This window comes from Perognathus longimembris, chromosome 10 (assembly GCF_023159225.1).
Source record: "Perognathus longimembris pacificus isolate PPM17 chromosome 10, ASM2315922v1, whole genome shotgun sequence".
Taxonomy (NCBI): domain Eukaryota; kingdom Metazoa; phylum Chordata; class Mammalia; order Rodentia; family Heteromyidae; genus Perognathus; species Perognathus longimembris.
Window position 1 is genome coordinate 375,192 of NC_063170.1, and position 26,084 is coordinate 401,275.

The window sequence follows — 26,084 nt, forward strand, 5'->3', positions numbered from 1 at the left end:
CGTCCATCAGGCCTTCCCAGCGGATGCCATGGTCTTCAGACAGCTCACTCAGCCTGTCCTGACTGTAGGGTTGAGCAATGTATTTCTTCGCAGCTGCTGGCCAGTCACGAAGTCTCTGACCCTGAGATGAGTGCTGCCCTCCTGAGCAGGCAGAAGGCTGACCCTAACCCTGACCTCCACCCGGACCCCTGTCACTTCTGACTGTGCCCGATCCAGATCCTTTGTAAATAATTTATTGCAAGCATAATATGGAGATCTTGTTTCGCTAGAAAGTGGATTACAAATCTCCTTAGTTCTAGTTAGGAAAAGTTAACAATTATTCATGATCTGTGTCTAGCCCCAGGGAGCTCAGTGTTCGTAGGGAAATTAACTGCTTGTCCCAGAGCAGAAGATAAAAGGCCATATGGAATACACTGAGCTGCTTCCCTTGCAAGGAAGCAGTGCCCCTGGCCCCTGTGACATGGCAGCTGTGCATGTGGTGTGTGCAGCCTAGGGCTCCACAGTGCTAGAACCTGTGCCAATGGGTACGAGGAGAATTAAAGTGTCTTTAAACCTCACATCGATGTCTGCTGAGCTCAAGCTGCTCATCGCTTGTCTGCAGTCCTCAGGTTGGCTCTGGCTTCACATCCTGTTTCTTCATGGTCCCAGAGCAGCTTGGGGGCCCAGGTAGGGGCTCCCCTTCCAGAGACAGGGCCTTGTCCTGGGTCTGTGTCAGAGGGTGCACCATGGACATGTGTACATTGAGGTTGTGGGCCTTCTCAAACCGCCGGCCGCACTGGTCACAGGCGAAGTCAAGCTCGGCCTCTGCCTTGTGTTTGGTCATGTGGTACTTGAGGGATGCCCTCTGCCTGCACTGGAAACCACAGACCTCACACCTGTGGGCAGAGGTAGCAAGGAAACAGATGAGGAAGAGTGAGCCTGGCTCAGCCTCGAGAGGTGAAATGAGGAGATGCCCCGCCCACACCTACTGCAGTGGTTTGGCTCCTGAGTGGCGCATCTGGTGGACAAGGAGGTGCTTCCGCTGCTTGAAGGTCTGTCCACACTCGTCACAGATGTAGTTGCGCACCTCTGCAAGACCAGAGAGGGCGTGAGCACGGGCCCCCAAACGCTCAGATCTGCCCCTTGAGGGCTGACGGTCTGACTGTTAGAACAGGAAGAGCAGTTACTATCTAGCATAAAGTAGGGTATGCCCAAGCAAGGGCCTCTGGGTACCTAGCTTCATTTACAGATCAGAGATCATTTTCAGAGCATTTCCCTACTAAAGGTTCATAAGCTGTGTGAGAATATTACCACTCTTCAGTGATGATTCCCCATAACTGGGAGCCCACACAGTGGGGGTGAGACCAATGGTAGAGTATAATGGCTCCTCTTCCAGTAAAAAGCCATGGCCACAACCCCTGCACTGCCTCCATACTTGCTTGCCCTCCACTCTAGACTTGAAACTATGTTTTTGTTGTTGTTTGCCAGTTTTGGGGCTTGGACTCAGGGCCTGAGCACTGTCCCTGGCTTCCTTTTAGTCAAGGTGAGCACTCTACCTCTTGAACCACACTACCACTTCTGGCTTTTTCTGTTGATTTGGTGCTGAGGTACTGAACCCAGGGCTTTGTGCATGCTAGGCAAGCACTCTACTACTAGGCCACATTCCCAGCCCTTGAATCTATGTTTTATCTCCTTTTCTAGAAAGCTGCTTGCTTGAACACTAGTCCCTGACCTGGGGTAGCATATGAAGTTCCCAACCTAAGGGAAATGTCACATGGCTAAGTTAATGACCCAGCAATGGAAATAAACAAATCTTAGTAAGCAAAAACTATAAGCTACATCATTGTACCAAGCTCAAAAATAACTTTATTGTTTAGGGATTGATATATAGCAAATCTGACATTCCTTCCACAGGCACTGGTATAAATCTTGAATGGTTAGAATGGAAGGGGAAATAAAAACTGTGATAAAACATAAATACCCAGAGTTAGAATGTGTATGCAGAGTAAAGACTGGAAGAACAGATTCTCAGGTGGGTAGTGGTATATGAGTGATAGGTCCTTAGTTTTCATTTCTACAAAGCACAAGTCACTTTTATAGTCCAAAAAGGTATCATTAGACTTGCTAGTTTGTTTTGGGGGAAAAAAAAAAAACAAAACACCTCAGAGGGGCTAAGCATGGGTGGCTTGGGCCTGTCAGCTACTCAGGAGGCACAGATCATGGTTTGAAGCCAGCCTGGCAGGAGAGTCAGTGAGGCTCTTATCTCCAATTAACCACTAGTAAGCCAGAGATAGAACTGTAGCTCAAGTGGCAGACTGCTGGCCTTGAGCAAAAGAAATTCAGGGATAGCTCTCTTAGTTCAAGGGTCAGACCAGCACAAAAACTCCCAGAGGGACACCAGGATTTCTTCACTACCAGCTCTACTCAGATCCCATAGAAAAGACTGCTTCTGTCAGGACTTCTGCCAGCCCAATAATTCTAAGCCTTCCCCCTTCCCCAACCTATGAGACCCTGATACTAAGGTGTGTCCCAACCCTTGTAAGCCACTGGAGCATGTCTGCTCGTGGGTAGATTGTCCACCACTAGTCAAATCTGCGCTTGCTCGAAGACTCAGCTCAAGGCAGGTACCTGTATGGATGAGCTTCACGTGGCGTTGCAGGTAGCGGTCAATCATGAACACCTTGTTGCAGCCAGGATGGGGACAGGGCCTCTCCCGAACCTCCTCGTGGTGTTCCTTAATGTGCTTCTGCAGGAGGGAGGGCCAGAGACACTTGTGCTTTCTCCAGACAAACCCCACTTCCAAAGTGCTCCAAACCCCACACAGTGCTCTCCAGATGACGGCCTGCCCTCCTGAGCTCCAACTACTGGCTGTTACACGCATCAACATGAAACTTTGTAGGAATGCAGAGTGGAACAAAGAGCAGGCTCCACTCCACTTACTCCTCCTCTAGGACCAGGCTAACTGTGGTTGAGTCTCCCTTAGCCCTAGGCTCACTCAAGTCCTTGGTCATTTTGTACCTCAGTCTTCAGAAAACACCTGTGCCTCCACCAGGCCCATCCTAACACTCACCATGCCTTGCTCAGGCCCGCTCACCCACCCAGAAAACAGCTTTTGACCCAAAACAGCACCCATTCTTCTCACCTTCATGCCATCAGCCCCACGGTATACAGCCGTGCAGCCCTGGTAAGGACACTTGTAGATAGTGGGAAGCTCCTCCCTGCAAGGCAGAGCACACATGGAACTGCCACCCTGACAGTCAGGCATCCTCACAATGCAAGAAGCAGCTCCCACCTCACCTCTCACAGCGCAGCTGCTTCTTCCATCCAGGCTTAGGCCCAGGCTTCCTTCGAATTTTTGGCTCTGCAGCTTTCCTGGCTTCTTTGCTTTCTTGCTTCTTACCAGAGACTCTGACAAAAAAAAAAAAAAAAGATGTGCCCCAGACAATGACATTTCTGATCTAGTAAATGAATCTCACCTGCTCTCTTCAAACACCAATAGTTTTTCCTCAAGCTTCAGTGATTGAGATGTTTCTGGGAGAACTAGTTAACCCTAATTTTTTTTTTTCCTGGTCTGGTTTTAGGGCTTGAACTCAGGGCCTGGGCACTGTCCCTGAGCCTCTTTGTGCTCAAGGCTAGCACTCTACCACTTGACCCACAATGTCACTTCCAGCCTTTTCTGTGTATGTGAAACTAAGGAATTGAACCCAGGGCTAGGCAAGCACTCTACCACCAAGCCACATTCCCAGCCCCTCCCCCCCGTTATTTTTTAGCCACCAAAGGCAGCATAACTCTGGGATGCTGAGCAGCTGCCTCAGGAAGGTGTACGACCCAGATGAGATAGCAGAGGGTAGTGGCACAGAAGCCTCTTGTTACCACTTATATTTTCAAAGCTGAAGCCTATTTGAATCACCTGCCTCCAAACAATCTGAAAACGGGTGGAACAGGTAGCTTAAAGAATCAGTCCCTTTTCCAGATGACCTCGTTCGTGTTAGAAATCAGCATGGCCTCTCTGAGGCCTGAGACCCTAACAAAAGCCAAGTCCATGTCTCCAGCTCCAAACTATATTCTTACATACTAACTGAACAATTTAACAAGGAAGTTGAGAAAACATTTCTAATTGTATCAAAAAGATACTGAGCTTTGAGCTTATAGAGGTGACTCTGTTGGCAGAGTGCCAACCAATGAGCAAAAGCATCAGGTACTGAGTTTGAGTCCTGAGGGTCTTGGACAAAAAAGAAAATACTTAGCTGGCAAAGTGATACATATGACATTATCTATTCAGAAAGCTTAGGCAATGGTACCACTTGAGCCCACACCCATGAGACTTCATTTTTTTGTCAGTTGTAGGGCTTTTACTTGGAGCCTGGGTGCTGTCCCTAAGCCCTTTTGCTCAAGGCTACCACTGAACCACAAAGCCACCTTTGGTTTTCTGGTGAGCCACTAGTGTCAGCGAGAAATGCACTCTACCTAACTCATGTAACTGCAAACCCTCTGTACATCACCTTTAAAATAATTTTAAAAATATATTAAAAAATAAAACCATTACTTTCAGGGCTGGAGGTGTAAATGACTTGTCTTCATAGGCCTATGGTTGATTTCGATCCCTCAGAAATGAAAAAAATCAATACATAACACCAAGTTATCCAGTGTTTGGAATTAAACCCCAGCGTTTGGAGGATTCCAGCCCTTCCCCTCAAACCATAAAAACACTTAGAAACAAAAGTAACTACCTAACAACTGGGTGCCAGTGGCTCATATTTATAGTCATAGGTACTCAGGAGGTCTCAGTCTGGAGGATCATGGTTTAAAGCAAGCCTGGGCAGGAAGCCCAGTGCTACTTCCTGCTTTTTCTGTGTATGTGGTGCTAAGGAATCAAACTCAGGGCTTCATTCATGCCAGGCAAGCACTCTTATCACTAAGCCACACTCCCAGCCCCCCTATAAAATGTCTTTGATAACAAGCAGGCTCCTTTCTTCCTCTGTCTGGAATCACTGTGCCCAGTGTATCAGTGATGGGTCATTCCTTCTCACCCCAAACCACTGGCTTCTTGAGCAGGAACCTACACAGAGCACATAGTCTCCATGCTGTGTCCCACCAGTGAACACCACTAACCCGATTGTCCTCTCCTGGCTTGGGTGTTTTCTGGATGGAACCAGTATATCTGGTCACACTCAGCTTTTAGGGAGGACCCAGCCAAACAACTCTGTCTAAAGACTGAGGAAGACTGAAGGGGTAAAAATGTTGATTAGACACTTGGGCCAGGAGCTGCTTGGGTTCCTGTCCTCACTGTGGATGGGTCTGACACTGTAAACCTGAGGGGTCAAGTAGTCTCCAAATCAGTGCACAAAGTCGTCAGCAGAGGGCTCTGTCTACTGCCACCTGGCTCTACTACTTGTAGAGTCCTGTTTCCACAATTGCCCCTCACAAGAGAAACATGTTTACACCTGGAGTCCTGATGGGCTGTGACAGCACAGCAGAGCATGCTGTGCCCATCTGCATAGCAGGTGTCCAGCAGATCAACCCCTACCTGTCTGCCCTCCTACCCTGGCCCTGGCCCCTACACCAGTGGCTTCATACCTGCTGGGCACAAAGCTATACTGAAAGATTCCAAGGTGTAACCAAGAAGGGAAGAGAAGTTTCCTTGTGGCAGCCCATGCCTTAGTGTAAGGATCATTAGACACACAGGAACACTGGATCAGTCCTACATTCTGGTTCTGTTCTTTCCCCATGCCTCCTAATTTCTTTCCGTAATGAATGTCAGAACTTGGGGCTGGAAATATGGCCTAGTGGCAAGAGCGCTTGCCTCGTATACATGAAGCCCTGGGTTCGATTCCCAAGCACCACATATATAGAAAATGGCCAGAAGTGGTGCTGTGGCTCAAGCAGCAGAGTGCTAGCCTTGAGCAAAAAGAAGCCAGGGACAGTGCTCAGGCCCTGAGTCCAAGGGCCAGGACTGGAAAAAAACAAATGTCAGAACTTCCACAAAAAAGGGGGGGCCTTTGGAAATACATTCCAAGTGCAAATGAAAACAGCATAAAGCACCCCAGTGAAAGCTGTTGGTGAATAGGAAGGTGGGGAGGGTATAACCTAACAGGAGGGGGTTGGGCTAATGAGGATAGCGAATATGGTTGAATTGTTTGAAACTATGAAAATAGTTGAAACAATGAAACCAGTTGAAATTGTTTGGGGAAGAAGGAGTGACAGAGGGGGACAGATTGATTGGAATATATATTGTAAACATGTATGGAAAGGTAGCAATGAAATCCTCTCCCCCATCACCCTCTCATAACAAATATAAACTGATGTAACACAAAATAAAAAGCACCTAGCACTGGTGGCTCACGTCTGTAATCCTAGCTACTCAGGAGGCTGAGATCTGATGATTCCATTTCATAGTCAGCCTGGGTGAGAAAAGTCCAGGAGGCTCTGATTTCCAGATAACCACAAAAACGTCAAATGCCAGTGCTGGTGGCTCACGACTGTAATCCTAGCTACTCAGGAGGCTGAGATCTAGGCTCAAGTGGCAGAGCACTAGCCTTGAACACAAAAGGTTAGGAAAAGTGCTCAGACCCAGAGTTCAAGCTCCAGGACAGGAAAAAAAAAAAAAAAAAAAGCTTTTATTCTCAACGTTTTTGTGAAGTTTTCTTGGCTGAAGGACAAACCTGAGGAGACCTCTTGCTCCATAGAGCATATTAGGTGTGTGGATACTCCTGGGACAGGGGTGGGGGGAAAAAAGGGACCCAAGAGAAACCAGTCGTTGAAACCAACCATTGAAAAGAGAAGGTCAAAGCAAGAGTGAGAGGCATTCAACAAGGACATGGACCACAGCTGCCTGGCCATAGAAATAAGTACAGTGTTAGAAGCTAACAGGCTAGGTCCCTGAAGACCTAGAGGGGACATGGTCTAGGCTAGCAGAAAGAACAGAAGGGGGCAGGACCTGTAGAAGGACCATGAAGGTACTCCTGGAATACCCTGTTGGTGAGGACTGCCTACCTCCTGACAACACACTCAGATCAGGTCCCCAAACCACCAGAAGAAAGTGATGAGCACAGGGGAATTCTTCCACTGACTCATCAGTCCACCTGGCTTTTCCACCTAGCCTGGCTCACTAAAAAGCCTGGCCCAAAGGAGAAACAGGAAGCTGGTCAGTAAGTGGGGTCTCCATGCCCCGACCCCATGGCCACCATGTACAGACTGATGCCACCCTCAGGGCCCAAGTACTTGATGCAGGGCTGTACCCTTACTTCTTTTCTGGATAAGGCTCAAAGGACTCATCTGAGGACTGTGTGTTCTGCTTCTTGTCAGTTTCATCTTCACTCAGGAAGTCTCTAGGAGAGATGAGAGAGCCTTCAGTAGAGCCTTTGCCTGGGGTGCATGCAGACCTAAGCAGGTCTTCCTGTCTGAAGATACCCCACAGATCCCGCAGCCCGTAAATCCCATCCCAGAGCTTCACTTCTTAAGAAGTCTAAAACCCACAAATTCCCAATCCATTTCCTAATAGGCAGGGCAAACTGTGCGGGGGGTGGGGGGAGGAGGGGGGAGGGGAAGTGTCACTGAAATCAAACAACTAGCAATCCCCCCATAAGCAAACATTCCTAGGGCTAGCACTTTAATTCAGAAAGGGCCTTCCTGAGGGGCCCAGAGAACATGGAGGCTGAGCCTTCTGGCAGGTGTACTCCCATGTCTCCCGATAATCATGAACTCGAGCTGACAGGCTGTCAGCCATTTCAAAGTTCACAAAGGCAAGAAAACAACCTGTGACCTTCACCCTTAAATATGAATCACTATTTGGCTCTGTTAGCAAACACAGCCAGACGAGAAAGAACAGGGTCTTCCCCACAGGTCATCAGCACCTGGACAGTGCTCCCAGTCTAAAAGCAGCCAGTCACACCTGCCTCTCACAGGAGTTACAACTCCCAATGTGGATGAGGGTTCATCTGTGTTCCACTTGAGCCAATGGGGCAGGCAGCTCTGGACTGAGCTGGCAGACCCTGCTGTGCCCTTCTAGAACAGTCTTTTCTCTGCCCCTTCAGCATAGAGCCTCTGCTTCTAGTTCAGTATCACCATCCCAAGGGGCCAGAATCTGAGGTCCTATGTTCTAGTGACATCTGGAGTTGGCACAAAACTAAGGCCTTTAAGGAACAAATGCATAAGCAATAGCAGAGGACCAAGCCTGGGGCAGGTCAGACAAGCAACTCCACACTGCTCTTCCAGAATCAACACTGCTTTCCTGTAGTACAGTTCTGCTGCTCAGGAAGTAGAAGCCCAGTAAGGAGCCAGACACCTTGAACTCTCAGGCCACCACTCTACTCCTCTCCTCAGAGGGAGGGAAAGCCAGTCTGCAGCAGCTCTAGGGTAGCTGAGTCTGGTTTTTGAAGAAGAAATTTTAGGCTTTTTAAACCCACTCTTGTCTCACCCCTCAGAAAGGTCACTGAACTCGTCTTTTACCCGATCATCCGAGGTTGGAGATGGAACCTGCTTCTCACCCAGTTGCCCTGGGAAACAAAGAACAGACTCTGGTCACTAACGCCAAACACAGAAAGAGTCTCACCTGCAAGGGGGCACTATTCTTGTCTAATGACATTCTTTTTCACAAGGGAGCCCTGGGATGCTCTGGCCTCAATTGCCCCCTTCCCCTACTTGCAGCCCTTACTCTTGCTAAGGCAGCTTCATGTCCAAAAGTCCAGGTAGTAGCATCATGGGCCAGCAAATCTGGCCCCTCCCAGAAGCACCAGGGGTGGAGTCTTGGCCCCACAGAGGGGCCCTGTTTGCCCTCAGCAAGTCAGCAAAAGAGGTTGCCTCACTGGCCCACACCCCATGTCCTACAGACAAGAGTCCCATTCTCCTTCCTTCAGTCCTCTCAGCCCACGAGAACAATCAGTGCCCTCTGCCCTAAGCACAGGCTCAGAGGAAGACTAGACACTGGACAGGCACATCTCTTCAGGCACTGGAGACACAGGGGCCTGGTTGTGAATGAACAAGAACTTAAGCCAGACTGGTGGCTCATCCTTGCTCTCTGCTGTCAAGGGCAGATGCAGTGAGCACTCAGGATCGCCCCCTGCCTTCTTCCACCAGCTCCCTTTATTTACCACACCATGACTATGAGGCCCAGATGCCTTTCTGCAGGATGTGCCACCTAACTCAAGGCAGGACTCCAGGCAGGGCACTGGAGGCTCACACCTACAGTCCTAGCAACTCAAGGAGGCTGAGATCTGAAGATCATGGTTTGAGGCTGTCCCAGCTAGAAGTCTATGAGATTTGTCTTCCACTAACCACCAAAAAACTAGAAGTTGGAACTATGGCTTGAGACCACCAAAAAATGAAGTTGAAACTGTGGCTCAAGTGGTAGAGAGCCAGTCTTAAGCAAAAGAAAAAAACCAAGTGAGAACTCAAGGTCTTGAGTTAAAGACTCAGTACTGGCACAAAAAAAAAAAAAAAAAAAGAGAGAAAGAAAGAAAAAGAAATAGGAGTCTAGGTCTATAATAGGCCAAAGAGGCCTCCTACCTGGAGCCTCACTGGGGGCCAGGCTTGGCTGAGACTGGGAGCCTGGCTCAGGTCCCAAAGAGTTGCCATCTGAAGGTGTTGGGGCCATATCCAGGGCGGGCAGCATTTTGGTCTCAGCCCCAACTGTAGTTCCTCTGCCTTGGCAAACCTGAGAGGCAGCCCCAGTGGGGTTAGACTCCAAGTCCTGGGCTAGCCGTGGTGCCGTCTCCTTGTCCCTCACCCTCTTGACTGCCAGTGCACTGTCCAGCAAGGGGGCTCTGCAGCTTGCGTCCATGTCCATGGTGTACTCATGGCCCTGACCACAGCCCCACACTGTCTGGATGATGCCGAAGTACTCTGAGGTCAGTGTCCCCCGGAGGCTGGGTAGGGCCCTGCAGTTGGCCGCGTGTTCGTGCACCCACCCCACTAAGCCGTGTAGGCAGTGGGGGCTCAAAGTGATCAGATCAACTGAGGAGAGTCAACAGAGATATCAGCCCCAAGGCTGGCCAACACCCAACCCAGATTGCAGAGCCCACCATGGCACCAGGGGTGGACTCACCCAAACACGCTTCCTCCTCTGCAACTGTGGGGGGCCGAGCACCAATCCTGAAAGAATTTATGTGTCCATGAGCAGTCCTGTAACCTGAGCCTACAGGACTCCCTGATAGGAGCCTCTGAAGTCTCAATCTTTCCCAGATGCCTCTCTCCAAGTAACTCGCTAGGACAGCTGTCCTCTTGTTTTTGTTTTTTTTTGTCAGTCCTGGGGCTTGGACTCAGGGCCTGAGCACTGTCCCTGGCTTCTTTTTGCTCAAGGCAAGCACTCTGCCACTTAAGCCACAGCACCACTTCTGGCTTTTTCTATATATGTGTTGCTGAGGAATCGAACCCAGGGCTTCATGTACAGGAGGCAAGCACTTTTGCCACTAGGCTGCACTCCCAGCCCCTGTCCTCTCCTCTTATAATGACTGGTTCCTGTCCTTAGATCTGTGCAAACCTTGCTACCACAGCACCCCTGTTCATCTCACAGCAGTACTGTGGCGTTCACACTAGCTTTTGTAGGAACAGGCATGGCTCATCCACCCGCCACTAGCATACTTCCTGTCCTACAACAGCAGACAGGACAAGGGCTTCTGGACCCCTGAAAAATCCCAAGTAATAGAACAAGAGCCTACTTTGAACAAGGGTTCCGCTGGCCAGATGGGGAGGCGTTGACTCTCTGCAGGAAGGACCTGAGAAGGCTGTGGCACTGGTAGAACTGGGAGTAGCAGTTCTTGCAGACAAACTGAGGCAGGGCTGGGTCCTGGTACACAGCCACACCCAGCAGGCACTGGAAGTCCCTGATGAAGACACGCTCCCCAGAGGATGGTCTCTCTGAGCTATCCCCTGGCGCCCTGCCAGAGATGCTTCGCAGGCTCCGTGCAGAAAACTTTCCATGGCAGAGGCGACAGTGCCCCATGGTAAGAGCCCGGCTTGCTCCTGGGCCAAGCAGCAGATGGGAGGGTCAGAGAGCAAGGCTGGCTGTGACAAGCCTGAGACCCACACTCCCAGCTATCTTCCCCAGGCCTAGAAGGGAGCAGGGCTTTCTTGGGACCTCCCCAAAGCACTAGCAGCCAGGCTAGAAGGATCTCATTCAATAGAGAGCCACTAGATAAGAAATCTTCCAGAAACAAAACAAAACAAAAAAACAACTTTGAGATAAGATTTTAATAAGTAGCCTAATTGGCCTTGAATACCATCCTCCTGCCTCAGTCTCCTGAGTGCTGGGACTACCAGCACAGGCCCAGGCTCCTTTCAAAGAATTCTCAATGCCTCGGGCATGGAGACAGAACTTCATTTCTGCTCTCATTCCAAGGCAGAAATGAAGGAGTAGTGCCATGCAAGGCCTTCAGGGAAACAACTTCCTAACTGCCCATTCCTAGGGGTCCAAATTTTAGACAAAGTCACCTGGTTGCATGCCCCCAGGGGGACTAAAGGGCAGTGCTTGGGAAGGTGTCTTCAGATGGGTAGAAGACATGACACAGATGCAAAGTTCACTGATGCCATTACCCCACCCACCACTGCTTACACACTCACCAACAGCCAGGCCCATAACAAGCAAGGCAGACAACCTAGGCATCACCACATTTTGGGATCTAACAGGTAACTGAAGTTCTGAGAAGTTAAGCGAATATCTCAAGGTAACACTGCTCAAAGAAAGCAGGATTGAAGGCAGACCTGCCTTGCTTCTAAACTTCAGCGAACTTGGGAGACCGCGCACCAAAGGGTGCTGTCTTGCCAAAGGTCACTGCAGCAAGCGAGAAGGCCCTGGCCCTTCCGAGCTGGAAGGCCTGGTCTGCTGCGTCCCAACCTACGCCTTGACCAGGAGACTAAGCTGCTGAGGGCCGGTGGGGGTGGGCGGTGGCACCCGCCCCGGGGACCCGCCCGTAGCCAGGGCCACCACCCACTACCTGGTCCCGCTCGCGCTGGGCCCTAGAACCCGCCGGACGCACCTGCCTCGTCCGCGCCGTCCTCGCCCGCGTCCCCGCAGGCCCGCGCCAACGCCACCGAGACGGCGGCCCCGTCCACGCTCGGCCCGCCGCTGCGGGAGGGGCGACCTCGAACTCGGCCGCCGCCCGAGCCCCCGCGCTGCCGGCTCGCCCCAGGCGACAGGAAGCGGCCGAGCCGGTCCCGCTTCATGAGGCGGCCGTAGCTGGAGCCCGGCCCGGCAGTTGGGTTCGAGTCTGAGTCTACTCGGCCCGTCCCGGTTTGGCTCCGCTCCTTCAGCTCCGCGGCGCCCGGCCCCGGCCCTGCCCGGGCCCTGCCTCCGGTCCACTCGGCCCCGCCTCTCGGCCCCACTCGCCCAGGCTTCGCGGCGCGTTGGGCCGCGCTGACCGCGCTCGGAGCCGGACGATAGGCGAAGGGCGGCGGACCGAGGCTAGACCCCCGACGCCGGCGAGCCCCGGAGCTGTGGGCTGGCCTCGGGCGGGGGTTGGGGCCCGGCGCCGGCGCCGGTTGGGGCGCCCTCACAACTCGCGGCGAGTCCGCGGCGGAGGAGCGGCCACAGACAGAGAGGCGCCGGCCGCCGCACTCCGCCGCTCCAGGCAAGAACGCGAGGCAGTTCTTTCCGCCTATCGCCGCGCTCGTACGCGGAGAAGCCCGCCCCCAGCGGCCTTCAGGCCACGCCCGGCCCGGCCACTCGCGGGCGGAAGTCCCTCGCCGAGGCCTCCGGAAGGGTGTCTAGGCCCCTTCCGGAAGTCCACCGCCTCGGCGGCTCCGGCTAACCTGGCGCACCGCGTTCCCTCTGGCGACCGCCGGCCCCGCCCCACGCCGTCGCCTCCCCTCGCCGCGCCATGGCTGCTGCGGCCGGGGACGGCGCGGCCAAGCCGCTGCAGAGCGCCATGAAGCTGGCCAACGGGGCCATCGAGCTGGACACCGGCAACCGGCCCCGGGTGAGACGGGGGGGATGGGGGGGCGGCACCGCAGCGGCCTCGAGAGGAACCCGGTGCCGCGGTGGGGACGGGCGGGGGCTGGCGGCCGCGCGCGGCGGCCCGGGACCGGCCCGGAGCTCCCGGGAGGACGGCGGCCCGCGCGGAGCCGACCTCGGCACCGCCTGCACCTTGCTGCCGGGCTCAGTTTTGCCGTCTGTGCTGAGAGTCTGGGGATGGGAGCCGAGGCTCTGTTGGTAAGGGGAGGTCGAGAGGCCGCCGGGGCAGCCCTCCACGGCGGATGCGAGGGATAATTCTGTGTCCACGTAGGTTTTTCTAGGCAGAGACTAGGTTTAATCAGAGAACTAACTCAGGAACGGCCGAGTGCCCGTTCATTCACGATGCAGCTGTTTGCAGTCGCCTTCAGCGGCCCTCTGAAAAGAAACGTCGGAAGGGGAGGGGTGCGACCTGTCACTAGGAGTTCCGGTGGATGCAATGGATGACCACCAGGTAGAAAAGGTGGCCTAACCACCCAAGGAGGGCAGGAGTCTGCGTGTACCTGGAAGAAGCATCTTACCTAGTTCGCCAAGTTGGTTTTTGAGGGCAGCATCAGAAACCTTGCCTAAAGCTGACTTTATCTTTATCTCTGAAGTACAGACGTAAAAGATGGGTAATTCAACAACACACACAACATGCCATGGTACCTGCAGCTCTGATTTCTAAAGGGCCAATTTGAGTATTCTCGGCTTCTGTGTACACTAGAAATTCTTACTCTGGGACTTGGAGTAAGGGATTTCCCAGACCCAATGGCAAAAAGTAAGAGTATTGCCAGGAGCCAGACAGTGGCTCACACCTGTAATCCTAGCTACTCAGGAGGCTGAGATCTGAGGATCACCGTTCAAAGCCACTCCAGGTAGAAAAGTCCTGAGATTCTCATCTCCAATAAACTATTCAGAAAAAGCCAGAAGTGGTGTTATGGCTCAAGCAGTAGGGTGCTAGCATTGAGCACAAAGAGGCTCAGAGAACAGCATCCAGGCACTGAGTTCAAGCCCCAGGACCAGAAAGAAAAACAAAGACTATGATTTGCACCCTCACTCCCTCTCTAGCCTCCAAGGAAATACTTTTCTTAATTAACCCATGTAGTGAATGTTCTTTGAGTTGCATAGGCAGGAAACTTGTTGTACAAAGTGATAAATGACAACAACCACTGGTTATGCCTCCCCAGGCCCCTAGAATGAAGTGCAGTTCCTTCCCATGCTCGAGAGAAAGGCCATAAGAGAGACATGCCCAGCTAAATCCAGTGCAGATGTTGTAGGAAGTTCTCTGACTTTGGTACTTCCATCTTTTCCTTTTTCTGTCCCAGGCAGACTACCACTGAGCAGGGGGTGTGCAGGGGGGACTATCAGCCAAACAACTAACCAATGCATCCTAAAAGTCCTTTAGAAACTGAGCACTGCTGTTCTGTGTTTTCCACAAGGGTACCAGGCCAGCATGATGCAGTTACTCTTACTTCTGCTGTCCTGACCCCTGCCGTTCTATTCCCTGGATGCAGGAAGCATACATGGAGTACCTGAGGAGCATCCACTACATCTCCCAGGTGTTACTGGAGGAAGTAGAGACAACTAGAGGTGGGCTCTCACGTTTGCTACTCTTCTCATAAGATCAAATGGTGGGCATATTGGCCCATAATTGGTTCTAGGCCTGAGGGGGGACGGTCTCCTTTAACTTTCCAGCCTGGTGGAAAAGGTATGACATAGTACCATTGAGTGACTGGTGCGGGGCAAGACAATGGCTCAAAGCAAGGAGGACTGAGCTACACATGTATGGGAGCATTCCCTTTAGAGAGATCTGCAAAGCCCTGCAAAGGAAGCAGGTATGACAGGGCTCTACACCTTGGGTGGAGCTAGCGTTGTTCCAGTGTGGAGGGAAACTCATAGAGGCTTTGAGCTTTGTAGGAGTGGTCAGCATAGGAGCTAAGATGTGGAGAGACTGTGGTGAGGACAGCAAGCTGAACAACCTAGAGTGAAGCCAGTCAGACTTGATTTGAAGCTTCTGGAGACAGGGCTGCTCTGGGCAGATGGCAAGGCTGAAGCAGATCATGTAAGAAGAACAGTGGGAGACATCCCACTGTGACCTGTTAAATCTGAGGAACAAGCAACCCACTGGAGAATAGCTAGTGGTCATCCCTGATCCACAGAGGCAAATGAGATCAGCTGAGCTCTAGCACTCCAGGATTGAGACATTGGGATAAAGGGCTGGCAGGGAGACCCCCAAGGAAATGTGACATCTCAGAGGACAGAGAAACCTGAGTAGCCTGCCATCTTTGGCAAGGTAAGGATGAGTAAGGACAGTTTTAGGAAGAGTTGAGGAGCTGGAAAAGATATGAAATGAAGGGGAAACAGGGTCTTCAGTAGTTTTTTGTTGTTTTTTGTTTTGGCCAGTCCTAGGTCTTGGACTCAGGGGCTGAGCACTGTCCCTGGCTTCTTTTTGCTCAAGGCTAACACTCTACCACGTGAGCCACAGCGCCATTTTTGGCTTTTTCTATATATGTGGTGCTGAGGAATCGAACCCAGGGCTTCATGCATATGAGGCTAGCACTCTACCACTAGGCCATATTCCCAGCCCGGAAATAGGGTCTGTAAGGAGAGAATGTAAGCCCAGAGCTGGGACTGACAAGCCCCAGGGTGTAAGCTGTATCTACCAGAAGAAGCGGTCCCATGGAGGGAAGGAGTAATACGGGTGCCTCTAGGTAGAGGGTCTTGACATTAATACTTGCAGAAAGGTAGATCTTTGACATAAACATGACCACTTCTAAAGGTGCTATGGTTGCAGACAGGTCTAATGAGGGGGTGCAGGTCCCTGATGCTTAGGCACAACTAGGCACAAGGCTCAGTGTAATGCTGAGCTGGCCAAGCCCAGGCATGCACATGGTCCTGAGCCCGACTGAGCCCATGGTCAGAGATGAATTAAGAGTGGCTTGCGATTAGCGATGAAGCATTTTAAAGGGGAGGTTATTTGAAGCCTCTAATTTGATTATTGGGAGGATTTTCATGCTTTCTTTCATATTTATTACCATCATACCAGTTCAAACTATTTTACGGTCTCATACATTATATTAGCATTTTGTATTTTGATGGAAATTGTTACAGAATTTAAAGATTTGGTGAAATAAGATGTAGAAGATTTTTTGTAGCAAGTTTCTGGTAAAAGGTTTTTTTGCTGGTCTCAGATTCTTTTTTTTTTTTGGTCTCAGATTCTTGCTGCACTATTTTCTTTTCTAATATTTATTCCAGTTACTCTAATTCAGAAGCATTCTGTTCAAGTAACAGCAGCACTTGTGAAAGGAAAAAAAATGCACATGTTCTTAGTAGATTACTAAATTTGTACAAGTTAATTAGGATTTTAGCCATCAGTAAGTTTGAGAAGGGAAATTTATTTGTGTGTATGGCATTAGAAATGCTTCCAAAAGATCAAGTTTTTTGTTTTTGCTTATCCTGAATGTAGATGGAGAAATCAGAAACAACCTCAGTATAGGAAATGCCATTTTGAACAGTTTGGGTCTTCAAGAGAAAGCCAATCTCAGGCCAAGGGGGGAAATGAGGTGAAATTGTATCAACCTTTCTGTCCTTCCCCCAATAAAAAGAAAATTAACACACTAAAAAAACAAACAAAAAAAAAAAGAGTGGCTTGCCCAGCTTTCCACTTCCTTGTCATTCTTACCTCAGCAACTATCTGATTCCTGGTAAATCTGATTGTAATCAGCCCTCTTGTCCCTTCTTCAGAAGCTGGGGAAACTGTGCTTCCTGACACATCAAAGATGCTGAAACTGGCAGAGCAGTGTCTGGAGAGGGCTCAGTCAACAGCTGCCAAGCTTGGTGGGTTTCCAGAGAAGGGGTTTTCCCAGGCACCCCCAGCCAGCATCTGCTTTGTCAAATAGGGAGCAGCCTGCTGACCCCTGTCTGATGTGGTTTTTAGGGAAAATGCACTTGAAGCCAGCCATGCCCATGGCTCCTCCAGCCCCCTTGCCCACCAGCCGCCACCGCCGGGTGTGTTCGGATGAAGGAGGGAAGCTTTCTCCTTTCCTGCCACCAGAGATCTTCCAGAAGCTGCAGGTGGCAGAATCACAGACCTCTAAGAAGTAAGATGGGCCAAGTGGGAGATGTTTTGAGCCTGGGACTGGGTGTAGTGGTAAAGCAGAGTGAGATCCCACAGGGAGCTTGGTTACAGAGGGTCCCAGGGTAGAAGCACCATTTCTCCTGGAGGAAGCAAGTGCAAGTCCTCTTAGGAAGAAAGTACATTCCTCTCTCTTTGAATTAATATTTGCACAGGATCAAACAGAGCCAAACAGAAAAGGAAACAAGTAATGAGGAAATGATAATAGAAACAGACTTACAAAGTCTCTACATAACTAAGCATAGATTAAACGACTCTGTGTTTAGAAATAACAGTTTGAAAGTACTTGAAGAAGAAAGTATAAAGTTGCCAGCTGCTGGTGGCTCATGCCTATAATCCTACCTACTCAAGAGCCTGCTGAGATCTGAGAACTGCAGTTTGAAGCCAGCCAGGCAGACAGATCTTTGAGAGGTGTCTTTCCAATTAACTAGCAAAAAACCGAAAGTGAAGGTGTGGCTCAAATGGTAGGTGGGAAGCCTTGAGTTGAAAAAAGCTGAGCCAGAGGGCTGGGAGTGTGGCTTAGCAGTAGAGTCCTTGTCTAGCATGCATGAAGCCCTGGGTTTAATTCCTCAGCACCACATACACAGAAAAGCCGGAAGTGGGCACTGTGGCTCAAGTGGTAGAGTGCTAGCCTTGAGCAAAAAGAAGCCCAGAACTTGGACGCAGGCTCTGAGTCCAAGCCCTAGGACTGGCAAAAAAAAAAAAAAAAAAAGCTAAGCAAGAGCAAAGAGGGGAGGGGAGAGGAGAACCAAGTAGAAATGAAACTACACAATGACGAAAGTATTTTTTTTAAAAGAGTTGGGAATAAAAATAAATTATATTTTCTAGTGAAAGTCTGAACAGACAACAAAAACGAATGGATAGGCCAGACTTATCCTGGCATATTCCTATAATGCCAGTGTAAATTTGAGGCCAGTCTTATCTATTTTCTTTCTTTAAAAAAATATATATGTATATATATATATGGAGAGAGAGAGAGGGGGAAAGAGAGAGAGAATGAATATATAACAGTAAAGCAAACACAGCTGAAAAAGGAATAAATTGGTAAAGGTCAATGTATATCCAGGAGACGTGACAGAAACAATACTAAAAACAAGAAAGTTAGAATAGCCGGGGATATGGCCTAGTGGCAGAGTGCCTGCCTCATATACATGAGGCCCTGGGTTCGATTCCCTAGCACCACATATACAGAAAATGGCCAGAAGTGGCGCTGTGGCTCAAGTGGCAGAGTGCTAGCCTTGAGCAAAAAGAAGCCAGGGACAGTGCTCAGGCCCAGAGTCCAAGCCCCAGGACTGGCCAAAAAAAAAAAAAGAAAGAAAGAAAGTTAGAATACCTAACAATGTTTCTTAGAGTTCTAGATTGGAGAAAGGCATTATTTGAAAACAAAAGTTTTCTAGAACTAACAAAAGATAACAAGATACAGATGTTAGAAGCTCAGTGAACACAGTGCAGATGAACCTAGGGCCCTTTTCCTGCCCCAGTCAGTGCCTACATCTGCCTGGCTCTTAGACTTGGGCCTCAGGGCTGGGAAGAAATTTCAACTTCAGGATGGACTCTCCCTTCTTAGTCTTGCTTCTCTCCACCCCATCTTCTCCATGATCCCCGAAGCAGGGAGATGAAGAGGCATGATGCTATTATACCTTGCCAAGTGAACACATTTTACTTGAAAACTTGTGGGTAGCAGACAAATCTCACTGTTGACTTATGCAGAGCTCCATGCTGCTGCAACAGATATTTGGCTGATTTTCATAAAAGTCCAGATGACCAGTTCCTCTTGAGTCAAGAGTCCTGAAAAGGACTGGGAACATGGCCTAGTGGCAAGAGTGCTTGCCTCTTATACATGAAGCCGTGGGTTCAATTCCCCAGCACCACATATATAGAAAATGGCCAGAAGTGACACTGTGGCTCAAGTGGAAGAGTGCTAGCCATGAGCAAAGAGAAGCCAGGGAGGGTGCTCAGGTCCTGAGTCCAAGCCCAGGACTGGAAAAAAAAAAATACCAAGGCCCATATTTCAGCTGATTAGAAACGACAGTACTTCTTGATCACTCAGACAACCCTGCCCATTCTTTCCTTCTGGTCTGAAAGCGAGGTCAGGAAGGAAAGGTGCATCTTTTCCTCACCTGAAAAGAAAGTTTTCAGAGCACTTCCGGGCTCCCAGGGTATGGATGGCAGCTTGTCACTATTACCAGGGAGCTGACACCACTGGAAGAGGCCTCTCTGCAAAACCAGAAGCTGAAGGCCACATACGAGGCTAGGATGGCCCGTCTGGACCCCAGCCAGGCAATGCAGAAGACTTCACTGGTGAGTGGCACTAAAGATGCACTTGGCATTAGTTGGGGGAGGGGGAACCCAGAGGTAGGTTAAAAGTGGGGCTTACATCTGCCTTCTTCCTAGACCCTGTCTCTTCAGCGGCAAATGATGGAGAATCTGGTGATCGCCAAAGCCCGGGAGGAAACAGCATCCTTGAGTAGAGCTCACAGTGGGAGAGATTGCAGAGCTGGGAGTGGAGAAGTGGGTAGAGGGAGAGGAGAGCTGTGTGCCAGGTTCAGTGTGGGACTGAGCACCCTTCCAGCTCTGGAGAAGCATGTCCTCAGGGAGACATGGCCTCTGCATAAGCTGCCTTCCACCCTCCCTAGCACCAAGAAGCTCCTCTCCATCCTCCAAATTGCCTGAGATTTGCTTCTCCCAGTCACATTCCCTGAGTTGGTTTCTGTCCTTCTGGCTTTGCCCACTGCTAGGCTACATCTTTAGAGGGCAAGCAGAGCATCAACTGCCTGGGGACCCCAGAATATCTAGGGTATGGGTAGGTGTGGAGCATATAAGGGATGGGGAAGGACAGCCCACTTATGTCAGACACTGCCAGCCCTTGACTCTGCCATCTCAGCTACAGCGGAAGATGGAGGAGCGCCGCCTCCGGCTCCAGGAGGCTGCCAACAGGTGTGTTTCTCTTTGCCTCACAGGCCAAGGCGGGAAGCCCAGTGGCAGAGGTTCCCTGTGTCCACAGGTCCAGCACTGGGGCCTCCAGCTTGTCTGTGTTCCTACTCAGGCGGTTCTGCAGTCAGGTTGCTCTGACTCCGGAGGAGCGGGAACAGCGGGCCCTCTATGCAGCTATCCTGGAGTATGAGCAAGACCATGTGAGTCCTGCTGGTCCCAGCAGGGTGGTGGCAGAGCCAGGGTCACCTGAGTCTGCAAGAGTTTGTCTACCCCACACCCCGAGGAAGTCCCCGGCACAAACCTTGCAGGGGTGAGGGTATCCATGGTGGGGGACCTACTTTGCTTTCCTCCAAGGCCCCCTGTCCTGCAGGACTGGCCAAAGCACTGGCGAGCCAAGCTCAAGAGAAGCCCAGGGGACCTGTCGCTGGTGACCAGCCTGGTCTCCCACCTGCTCAGGTACCCTGGGCCCCACAGACTCTATTCCCCAGCCTTGAGCTCCTTACCCTGATTATAGATGATACAGACAGAAAGAAAGTAGACTAATTAGGAAGGGGAGGGAGGAAGGTGTCAGAGACCACAGTCATCAGGGACAGCAGACCACAGGGGCAAGGATGTCACACACAGGGGCTTGTGCTGCTTATGCCTGGGCTGGCAACTCCAAAGGCCTTTGGCTGATGGCTTTTATTTGGCTTCTTTTAGCTTCCCAAGTTGAGGCAAGTTATACTTTGTGACATCCACTAACGAGAAACTGTAGGAGTCAGTTCTCCAAAACCTTTCATAGTGGGCCAACTTTATATAGACAGGTAGATGTCACAGATAAGGGCCAAAGGCTTAGAGGGCTGAGGCCACTATCAGGTACTGAGGACTGATTTCTCAGCCCTGAGGCCACAAGAAGTGATGACAGTCCTGCTCAATGCTGACAGCAGTCTCTATGGTGCATGCTCTGTTAGGGTAAGCATAGTGGGCAGGCAGTGGTGCATGCCTTCCTTTGTGGCCCCTTCAAGGTCTTTGCTGCATTTGCTCCTCTCCTTGCAGTCTTCCCGACCACCCAATTTCACAGCTCCTCAAGAAGCTCCAGTGTGCGGTGTACAGTGCTTTGTACTCCATTGTGAGCCAGACAGCCAGTGCTGCATCTGCTCCAGGCTGCTGCTCTCTGCCCCCAGAGACCGACAGATCACTGGCTCCGGGAAGCCGGCGACTCCGGTCTTCTCAGAGTCTTTACTGCATGCTGTCCCCACCAGAGCCTAGCACAGCCCCAAAGCCTCAGGATGAACCCCCTGCTACCCCCTCTATTCCCCAACTTCACCCTGGCCCCCTGGAGAGAGGGGCAGACAGCAGCTCAGCCAGGCCTCCATCACCCCTGGTGGATGCCTCATCCCGCCTGCCAGACAAGGACAGCTCTTTTGAGGATCTGGAACAGTTTTTGGCTTCATCTGAGAGGTGGGGCCGGGGCCCTGGGGGGCACCCCGAGCCACAGACCCCGGGAGCAAAGAGGGAACCCATGCTGGAGCAACTGAAGAACACAGTGAAGGACATACACAATGCCATCGGTGAGCCATAGCACTAGTACAAGAGCTGTAGCCACTGAGTCTGTCAGCTGGCAGGTGTAGCTTGCCAGTGCCCTACCCTCTGTCTACCTGTGAGGCCAAGCGCTCAGTCAGCAGAACAGGCCCTGGCCTGCCCTAGTCCCTCAGACAGTGGGTGGGTATGGGTGGATTGAGACAAGTGGAAGGACCAGACAGAATTTCCTCCTTACTGAGCCCAGATACTGCCTGTAGCTCAGCCAACCAGGCTGGCTTTGGGCTTGGAGCTTCTGGAGGCAGTGCAGGCCAAGGGCCTGTCTAGACATCCCCAGCTCTGCTTCTGGCAGACAGGCTACTCTCGCTGACCCTTCTGGCCTTCGAAAGCCTGAACACAGCTGCCTCCAAGGACCGCTGCCTAGCCTGCATCGAAGAGCCTTTCTTCTCCCCGCTGTGGCCCCTGCTGCTTGCCCTCTACAGGTATAGCCCCTAGCCCAAAGGACCACCCCAGTCCCCCAAAGGTCTCAGACATTCTAATTACCTTATGCTCTCTTTGGAGTTCCCGAAGTGTTTCCAGTTTACATGTGGACCTTATACACCTCTAAGTCCGGAGTCTTCAGCAGGGTAGCTCTCCTCATGACTGAGCTCCAGGGACCACCAGCCACGGCCCTGCATCTGGGGCAGTGTCTCCAAGATAGCTAAGCCTGTCTTCTCTCTACCCCCAGGAGAGTGTACTACTCACAGGAGGCCGCCCTGAGTAGGAGCATGGAGCTCTACAGGAATGCACCCCCTACCACCCTTGGCATCCCTACCAAGCTCCTCCCCCAGGACCCTGAGTCTAAGGGAGCCAGCACCTACCCCTACTTCACTGCAGCCCAGGAGCTGGGCCTGCTGGTCCTGGAAAGCTGCCCCCAGAAGAAGCTGGAATGTATTGGTGAGTGTGGCAAGTTTGATAGTCAGGGTCAGATAAAGACTCCCATCCTAGGAGGTGGCCTAGGGCCTGAAACCTTCCCCTGAGCTTCAGATCCCCTAGAGGAAAGTTGCCAGCTATCCAGCTATCCATGCACATCAGGAGGTGGGTGGGTACTGACAGGAGGGACAGAGCTGTCCAAGTCCCTGAGTGGGAGGAGCAGAAGGGGTTCCCCACACACTGGACCCCTTGGGTCTCCATGTCCCTCCTGGGTCTTCCTGTTGCACCTCCAGACCCCTGAAGCCACATTTCTGTGCCACAGTACGGACCCTGCGGGTCATCTGCATCTGTGCAGAAGACTACTGCCGAACCCAGGAGGCCAGGCCAGAGGCCGGACTCCAGCCCCACACGGCTGCCATGTGAGTCCCAGGAGGGCCAAGCGACAACTCTAGTAGGGAGAGCACTAGTATGTGTGTCCTGCTCTCAGAGGCCTGAGGAGAGCAGGCCTGGCTGAGGAGGACCCCAGTGGCCCTGCATCCTCGTGAGCATCCCTGGATCTTGTGATCAGCACAGTCTACTCCTGCCAAAGACCCTGGGCTCAGGCAGAGGCAGGGTTTCTGTCCCCATACCCATGCATTCCAGAGGGCAGGGCCAAGGTGTTTTTTAGGGACCAGGGTCCCTGGCTCATAGGATGATAAACAGTGCTGCTCTTCTCAGAAGCACACACTTGGATGCTCAGTTGGATACCCAGAGACAGCAGAGGAGGTACAGACTCTGAGGCCCCCTTGGAGGTCTAGGAAAGGGTCCATTATCTGCACGGGCCTCCCAGCACAGTGTGGAGGGGGTCCTGAGTCCACTAGCCTGGGCTTCAGGATGTCTGATCTACTTCAAACTCCTCTAACATTCAGCTCTGGCCAACAAACTTCTGGCCCAGAGCTGATGTCCCCTCAGTCTTTGCATGAGCTCTACCTCCTGCCACTCTGTTCCAAGGAAAGGATTAACCCTGAGACTACCATTACAGGTAGGAGGCTGTGATCTTGCCCTCCACCCCAACAAGGAGAAATCAGAGCTCATGGTGAATTCAGGAGCTCATAGCAAGGAGAAAGCAGAAGTTTCCTGCTCACTCCAGGTCATTCTGTTAGTTCCCTCACTGCAGGGACCAGTGGGACGGTACCCACCAAGCTGGCTTGCCCCTCTCCCCTGCCCCTTTATTCATTTTAGAATTCCTATACAAAGTGTTTGCAAGGCTCAGCCTTGCTCATGTCAGTCCCATCTGTGAAGCCATTGAGGTGGTATATGACCCTGCAGTTGGCAGGACCCTGAGCAGATACAGCAGGTGGGTGGAGCCTTGCTGGCCTGTTGGGGAAGGGTCTGACCCAAGCTGAATTCTAGATTCCTCCTTGCTCCTTGTTCCCTGCAAGACATCACCTGTGCTTTCCTTAGTGCAATTAGACCGTCTCTGAGTGGGGCTGGGAGCCCAGTGCAGCTATAACTGACCCCTGGTTTCAGTTTCCTTCTGCCCCTGGGCTTCTCAAAGCCTGGAGAACAGAAAAGGGCTGCAGTGTATCCACACTCCAGCTCTGCCCTGGCCTCCACTTAGAGACAGGCTCACCTTGGCCAAGGGGTGTCCTGTACTACTGGTGAATGGGAGGGTGTAGGGACTGCAGCCTGCCAAGCCAAGATGACCCCAGGGGGGCAGAGCAAGAGGACTCTGGCCGTAGGCCCACCAGCCTTTGTGTCTTTGCCCAGCAGTGGTGCTGATGACCTGCTACCAATCCTGTCCTTTGTGGTGCTAAGGAGTGGCCTACCCCAGCTGGTGTCTGAGTGTGCAGCCCTGGAGGAATTCATCCATGAGGGGTAGGAGTCCAGACCAGTGGGGGGGGGGGTGCCACCCCATGGTTGGGGTCTGTGCGGGGAACAGGGGAACTGTTTCTACAAGGAGACCTTACTCCAAGCTTAAATCATGCAATAGTAACAGGCCCTGAGGGCCACAGTAGGCTTGCAGGCCCCTGTCACCTTTGGGCAACATGGGTTGGTCCACCTGAGCATGGGGGCTCACTCCTGTGTTCCCCACAATTCCTACTTAAGACCCTAGAGAGAAGCTGAAGGGGGCGCTCCTCTGAGTAGTGTGTTCTGGGGAAAAAGCCAGGACCAACCCCTGACATCCTCAACTCTGGCCACCTCAGCACCCAGGTCCTTCCCTGCCGGTGCAGATGCTGCCCTCCAGAGTGCTGGGGGTGTCTAGGGGAAGTGCTGGGTCCCCATCAGGTAACACAGGCCCCTCTGTCCACTTCCATTAAGGTACCTGATTGGAGAGGAGGGCTACTGCCTGACTTCACTGCAGAGTGCCCTGAGCTATGTGGAGCTGCTGGCCCAGGGTGCCCTGGGCAGGTAATGGAGACCAGACCCCAGAACGCAAAGGAGCTAGGGGCTACCGAAGACCACTCAGTAGCTTCCATGCTGCTCTGCACCACCGGCACTGGAACACTATGGGGAGGTTAGCTCTTGCTCCAGCCCTTGCTTCCCTCCTAACCCTAGAGGCCCAGGGACACTCTAGTGCCACCTCGCAACCAAACAGCATGGGACTGAGTCAGCTTCTGGTGTCCTGCTGTTCTCTGTCCTGTGCTGGCCTCTTGAGACACCTCATAAAGGGAAGCACTAGCTACTGCCCCCTAGGACCTGCATACTCCCGACAGAGCCTCCTGCTGGGAAAGCAGGTTAGCAGTAGCTGTGGCTGTGCATCAGTGCCGAGGAGCCAGGAAATGGACCAAAAGCAGAGACAGCAAGTCTGGTTTTGATTTCTCCAGTACTTTGTAACAGTCAGCATTTGAGGCTTGTGAGAGCTAAGACTGAGAATGCCCAGGAGGCCTGGGCAAAGTCAGGGTGAGGCTGTGCTGTTTGTCTGGTGGTGACTGCTTTGTTTCTCTGCTTACTTCTGCTGGCTCAGGTGTCCTTGCTCCATGCCTGGGGCTCAGAGCTCTGCTCCCTCCCTGGTGGTGTTCTTTGCCACCTTGGCAGTAGAGTATGAACCCTGGTTGAATGGTGGCCAGTGCTCATGGCTGTACAGCTTCTTCCAGGTCAGTGCAAACCCAAGGGTCAGCACCTGATGGGTCAATACCCAGTGTACCACCAACCCAGGATAAAATAAAGGTGATGATCTGTTAGATTGTGTGGCTCACTCAGTCCCATCCACTGTCCAGGCAGGAGCCTGGATGCTGGTATCACAGCATGACTACTCTGTGCCACCTGCAGAGACCATTAGGAGCAGGTATGAGAAGCCACAGCATCCCCAGGCCCCCTGTACCTCCTGAAGGGTTCCTGACCTGGCAGATGTGGGCTTCACCCTCTAAGAATCATAGCTCTGCAGCACATTGGTGGGTGTCCAGGGCTAGAGAACATACCCTGCAGTCCTGAGCCCACCTGTTCTCAGGCAGGAGTGTCCAGAAATTTCCATCCCACCTATTTCTCATCCAGCACTGGAACCAGAGAGGCTGGCTCCCATCATCCCTGCAACATACTGGTCCCCTACTCTCAGAGAAGCACAGACTTGCCACCCAATGGGCTTCGACTCCTCTGCTGATTCCAAGAGGCATGTCACCAGTTGATATAGTTCATCGTCCTGTGAAGCACTGCATCCTCGCTTCCTGGGCCTGAGCATCCCAAGTACCCACAGAGCATTGT

The 26,084-nt window shown here is 51.9% G+C and overlaps 3 protein-coding genes across 6 annotated transcripts in view; 2 read left to right on the forward strand and 1 right to left on the reverse strand.

The window, feature by feature from the left end:
* Window positions 1-557, forward strand: part of Fanca (FA complementation group A) — a 54,940-nt gene extending 54,383 nt beyond the window's left edge. For both annotated transcript variants that reach the window (XM_048354901.1, XM_048354902.1), the window contains exon 43: window positions 94-557. In XM_048354901.1, coding sequence (XP_048210858.1) covers window positions 94-201 — 108 coding nt within the window. In that variant the 3' untranslated portion in view covers window positions 202-557. The remainder of the gene's footprint in view (window positions 1-93) is intronic.
* On the reverse strand, window positions 218-12,293 carry Znf276 (zinc finger protein 276). Of its 2 annotated transcripts, none has more exons than XM_048354908.1 (11): window positions 11,952-12,293; window positions 10,635-10,938; window positions 10,022-10,068; window positions 9,484-9,930; window positions 8,396-8,474; window positions 7,224-7,307; window positions 3,277-3,387; window positions 3,122-3,197; window positions 2,608-2,725; window positions 969-1,068; window positions 218-875 (listed from the first exon to the last, which is right to left on the reverse strand). In XM_048354908.1, the coding sequence occupies exons 1-11, from the start codon at window positions 12,136-12,138 to the stop codon at window positions 605-607; spliced, it is 1,824 nt and encodes a 607-aa protein (XP_048210865.1). In that variant the 5' UTR covers window positions 12,139-12,293; the 3' UTR covers window positions 218-604. The 2 variants fall into 2 exon arrangements, 1 of the variants encoding a protein (XP_048210865.1); XR_007212261.1 differs by having other exon boundaries at window positions 826-875; window positions 969-1,141.
* Window positions 12,294-12,773: 480 nt separating this feature from the next.
* Window positions 12,774-25,567, forward strand: Vps9d1 (VPS9 domain containing 1). 2 transcript variants are annotated; one of them, XM_048354906.1, is made up of 15 exons: window positions 12,774-12,890; window positions 14,419-14,494; window positions 16,649-16,741; window positions 16,842-17,004; window positions 19,229-19,340; window positions 19,434-19,496; window positions 19,924-19,976; window positions 20,086-20,173; window positions 20,344-20,429; window positions 21,009-21,523; window positions 21,844-21,973; window positions 22,219-22,427; window positions 22,726-22,822; window positions 24,156-24,260; window positions 24,705-25,567. In XM_048354906.1, the coding sequence occupies exons 1-15, from the start codon at window positions 12,792-12,794 to the stop codon at window positions 24,796-24,798; spliced, it is 1,983 nt and encodes a 660-aa protein (XP_048210863.1). In that variant the 5' UTR covers window positions 12,774-12,791; the 3' UTR covers window positions 24,799-25,567. The 2 variants fall into 2 exon arrangements, with proteins under 2 accessions (XP_048210863.1, XP_048210864.1); XM_048354907.1 differs by lacking the exons at window positions 24,156-24,260; window positions 24,705-25,567 and having other exon boundaries at window positions 22,697-22,815.
* The last annotated feature ends 517 nt before the right edge of the window (window positions 25,568-26,084 follow it).

What these genes read in the sequence shown, in the direction of transcription:
- Znf276 (XM_048354908.1), bottom strand. Translation starts at nt 12,138, where the DNA reads ATGAAGCGGGACCGGCTCGGCCGCTTCCTGTCGCCTGGGGCGAGCCGG. An exon ending in GAGCCTTATCCAGAAAAGAA is followed by an intron (nt 3,388 to 7,223) that starts GTAAGGGTACAG and finishes TTTTTTTGTCAG; the next exon opens with AGTCTCTGGTAAGAAGCAAG. An exon ending in GTGGGGCTGATGGCATGAAG is followed by an intron (nt 2,726 to 3,121) that starts GTGAGAAGAATG and finishes TCCCTCCTGCAG; the next exon opens with AAGCACATTAAGGAACACCA.
- Vps9d1 (XM_048354906.1), top strand. Translation starts at nt 12,792, where the DNA reads ATGGCTGCTGCGGCCGGGGACGGCGCGGCCAAGCCGCTGCAGAGCGCC. An exon ending in GAATCACAGACCTCTAAGAA is followed by an intron (nt 17,005 to 19,228) that starts GTAAGATGGGCC and finishes CACTATTACCAG; the next exon opens with GGAGCTGACACCACTGGAAG. An exon ending in CTGCTGCTTGCCCTCTACAG is followed by an intron (nt 21,974 to 22,218) that starts GTATAGCCCCTA and finishes CTCTACCCCCAG; the next exon opens with GAGAGTGTACTACTCACAGG.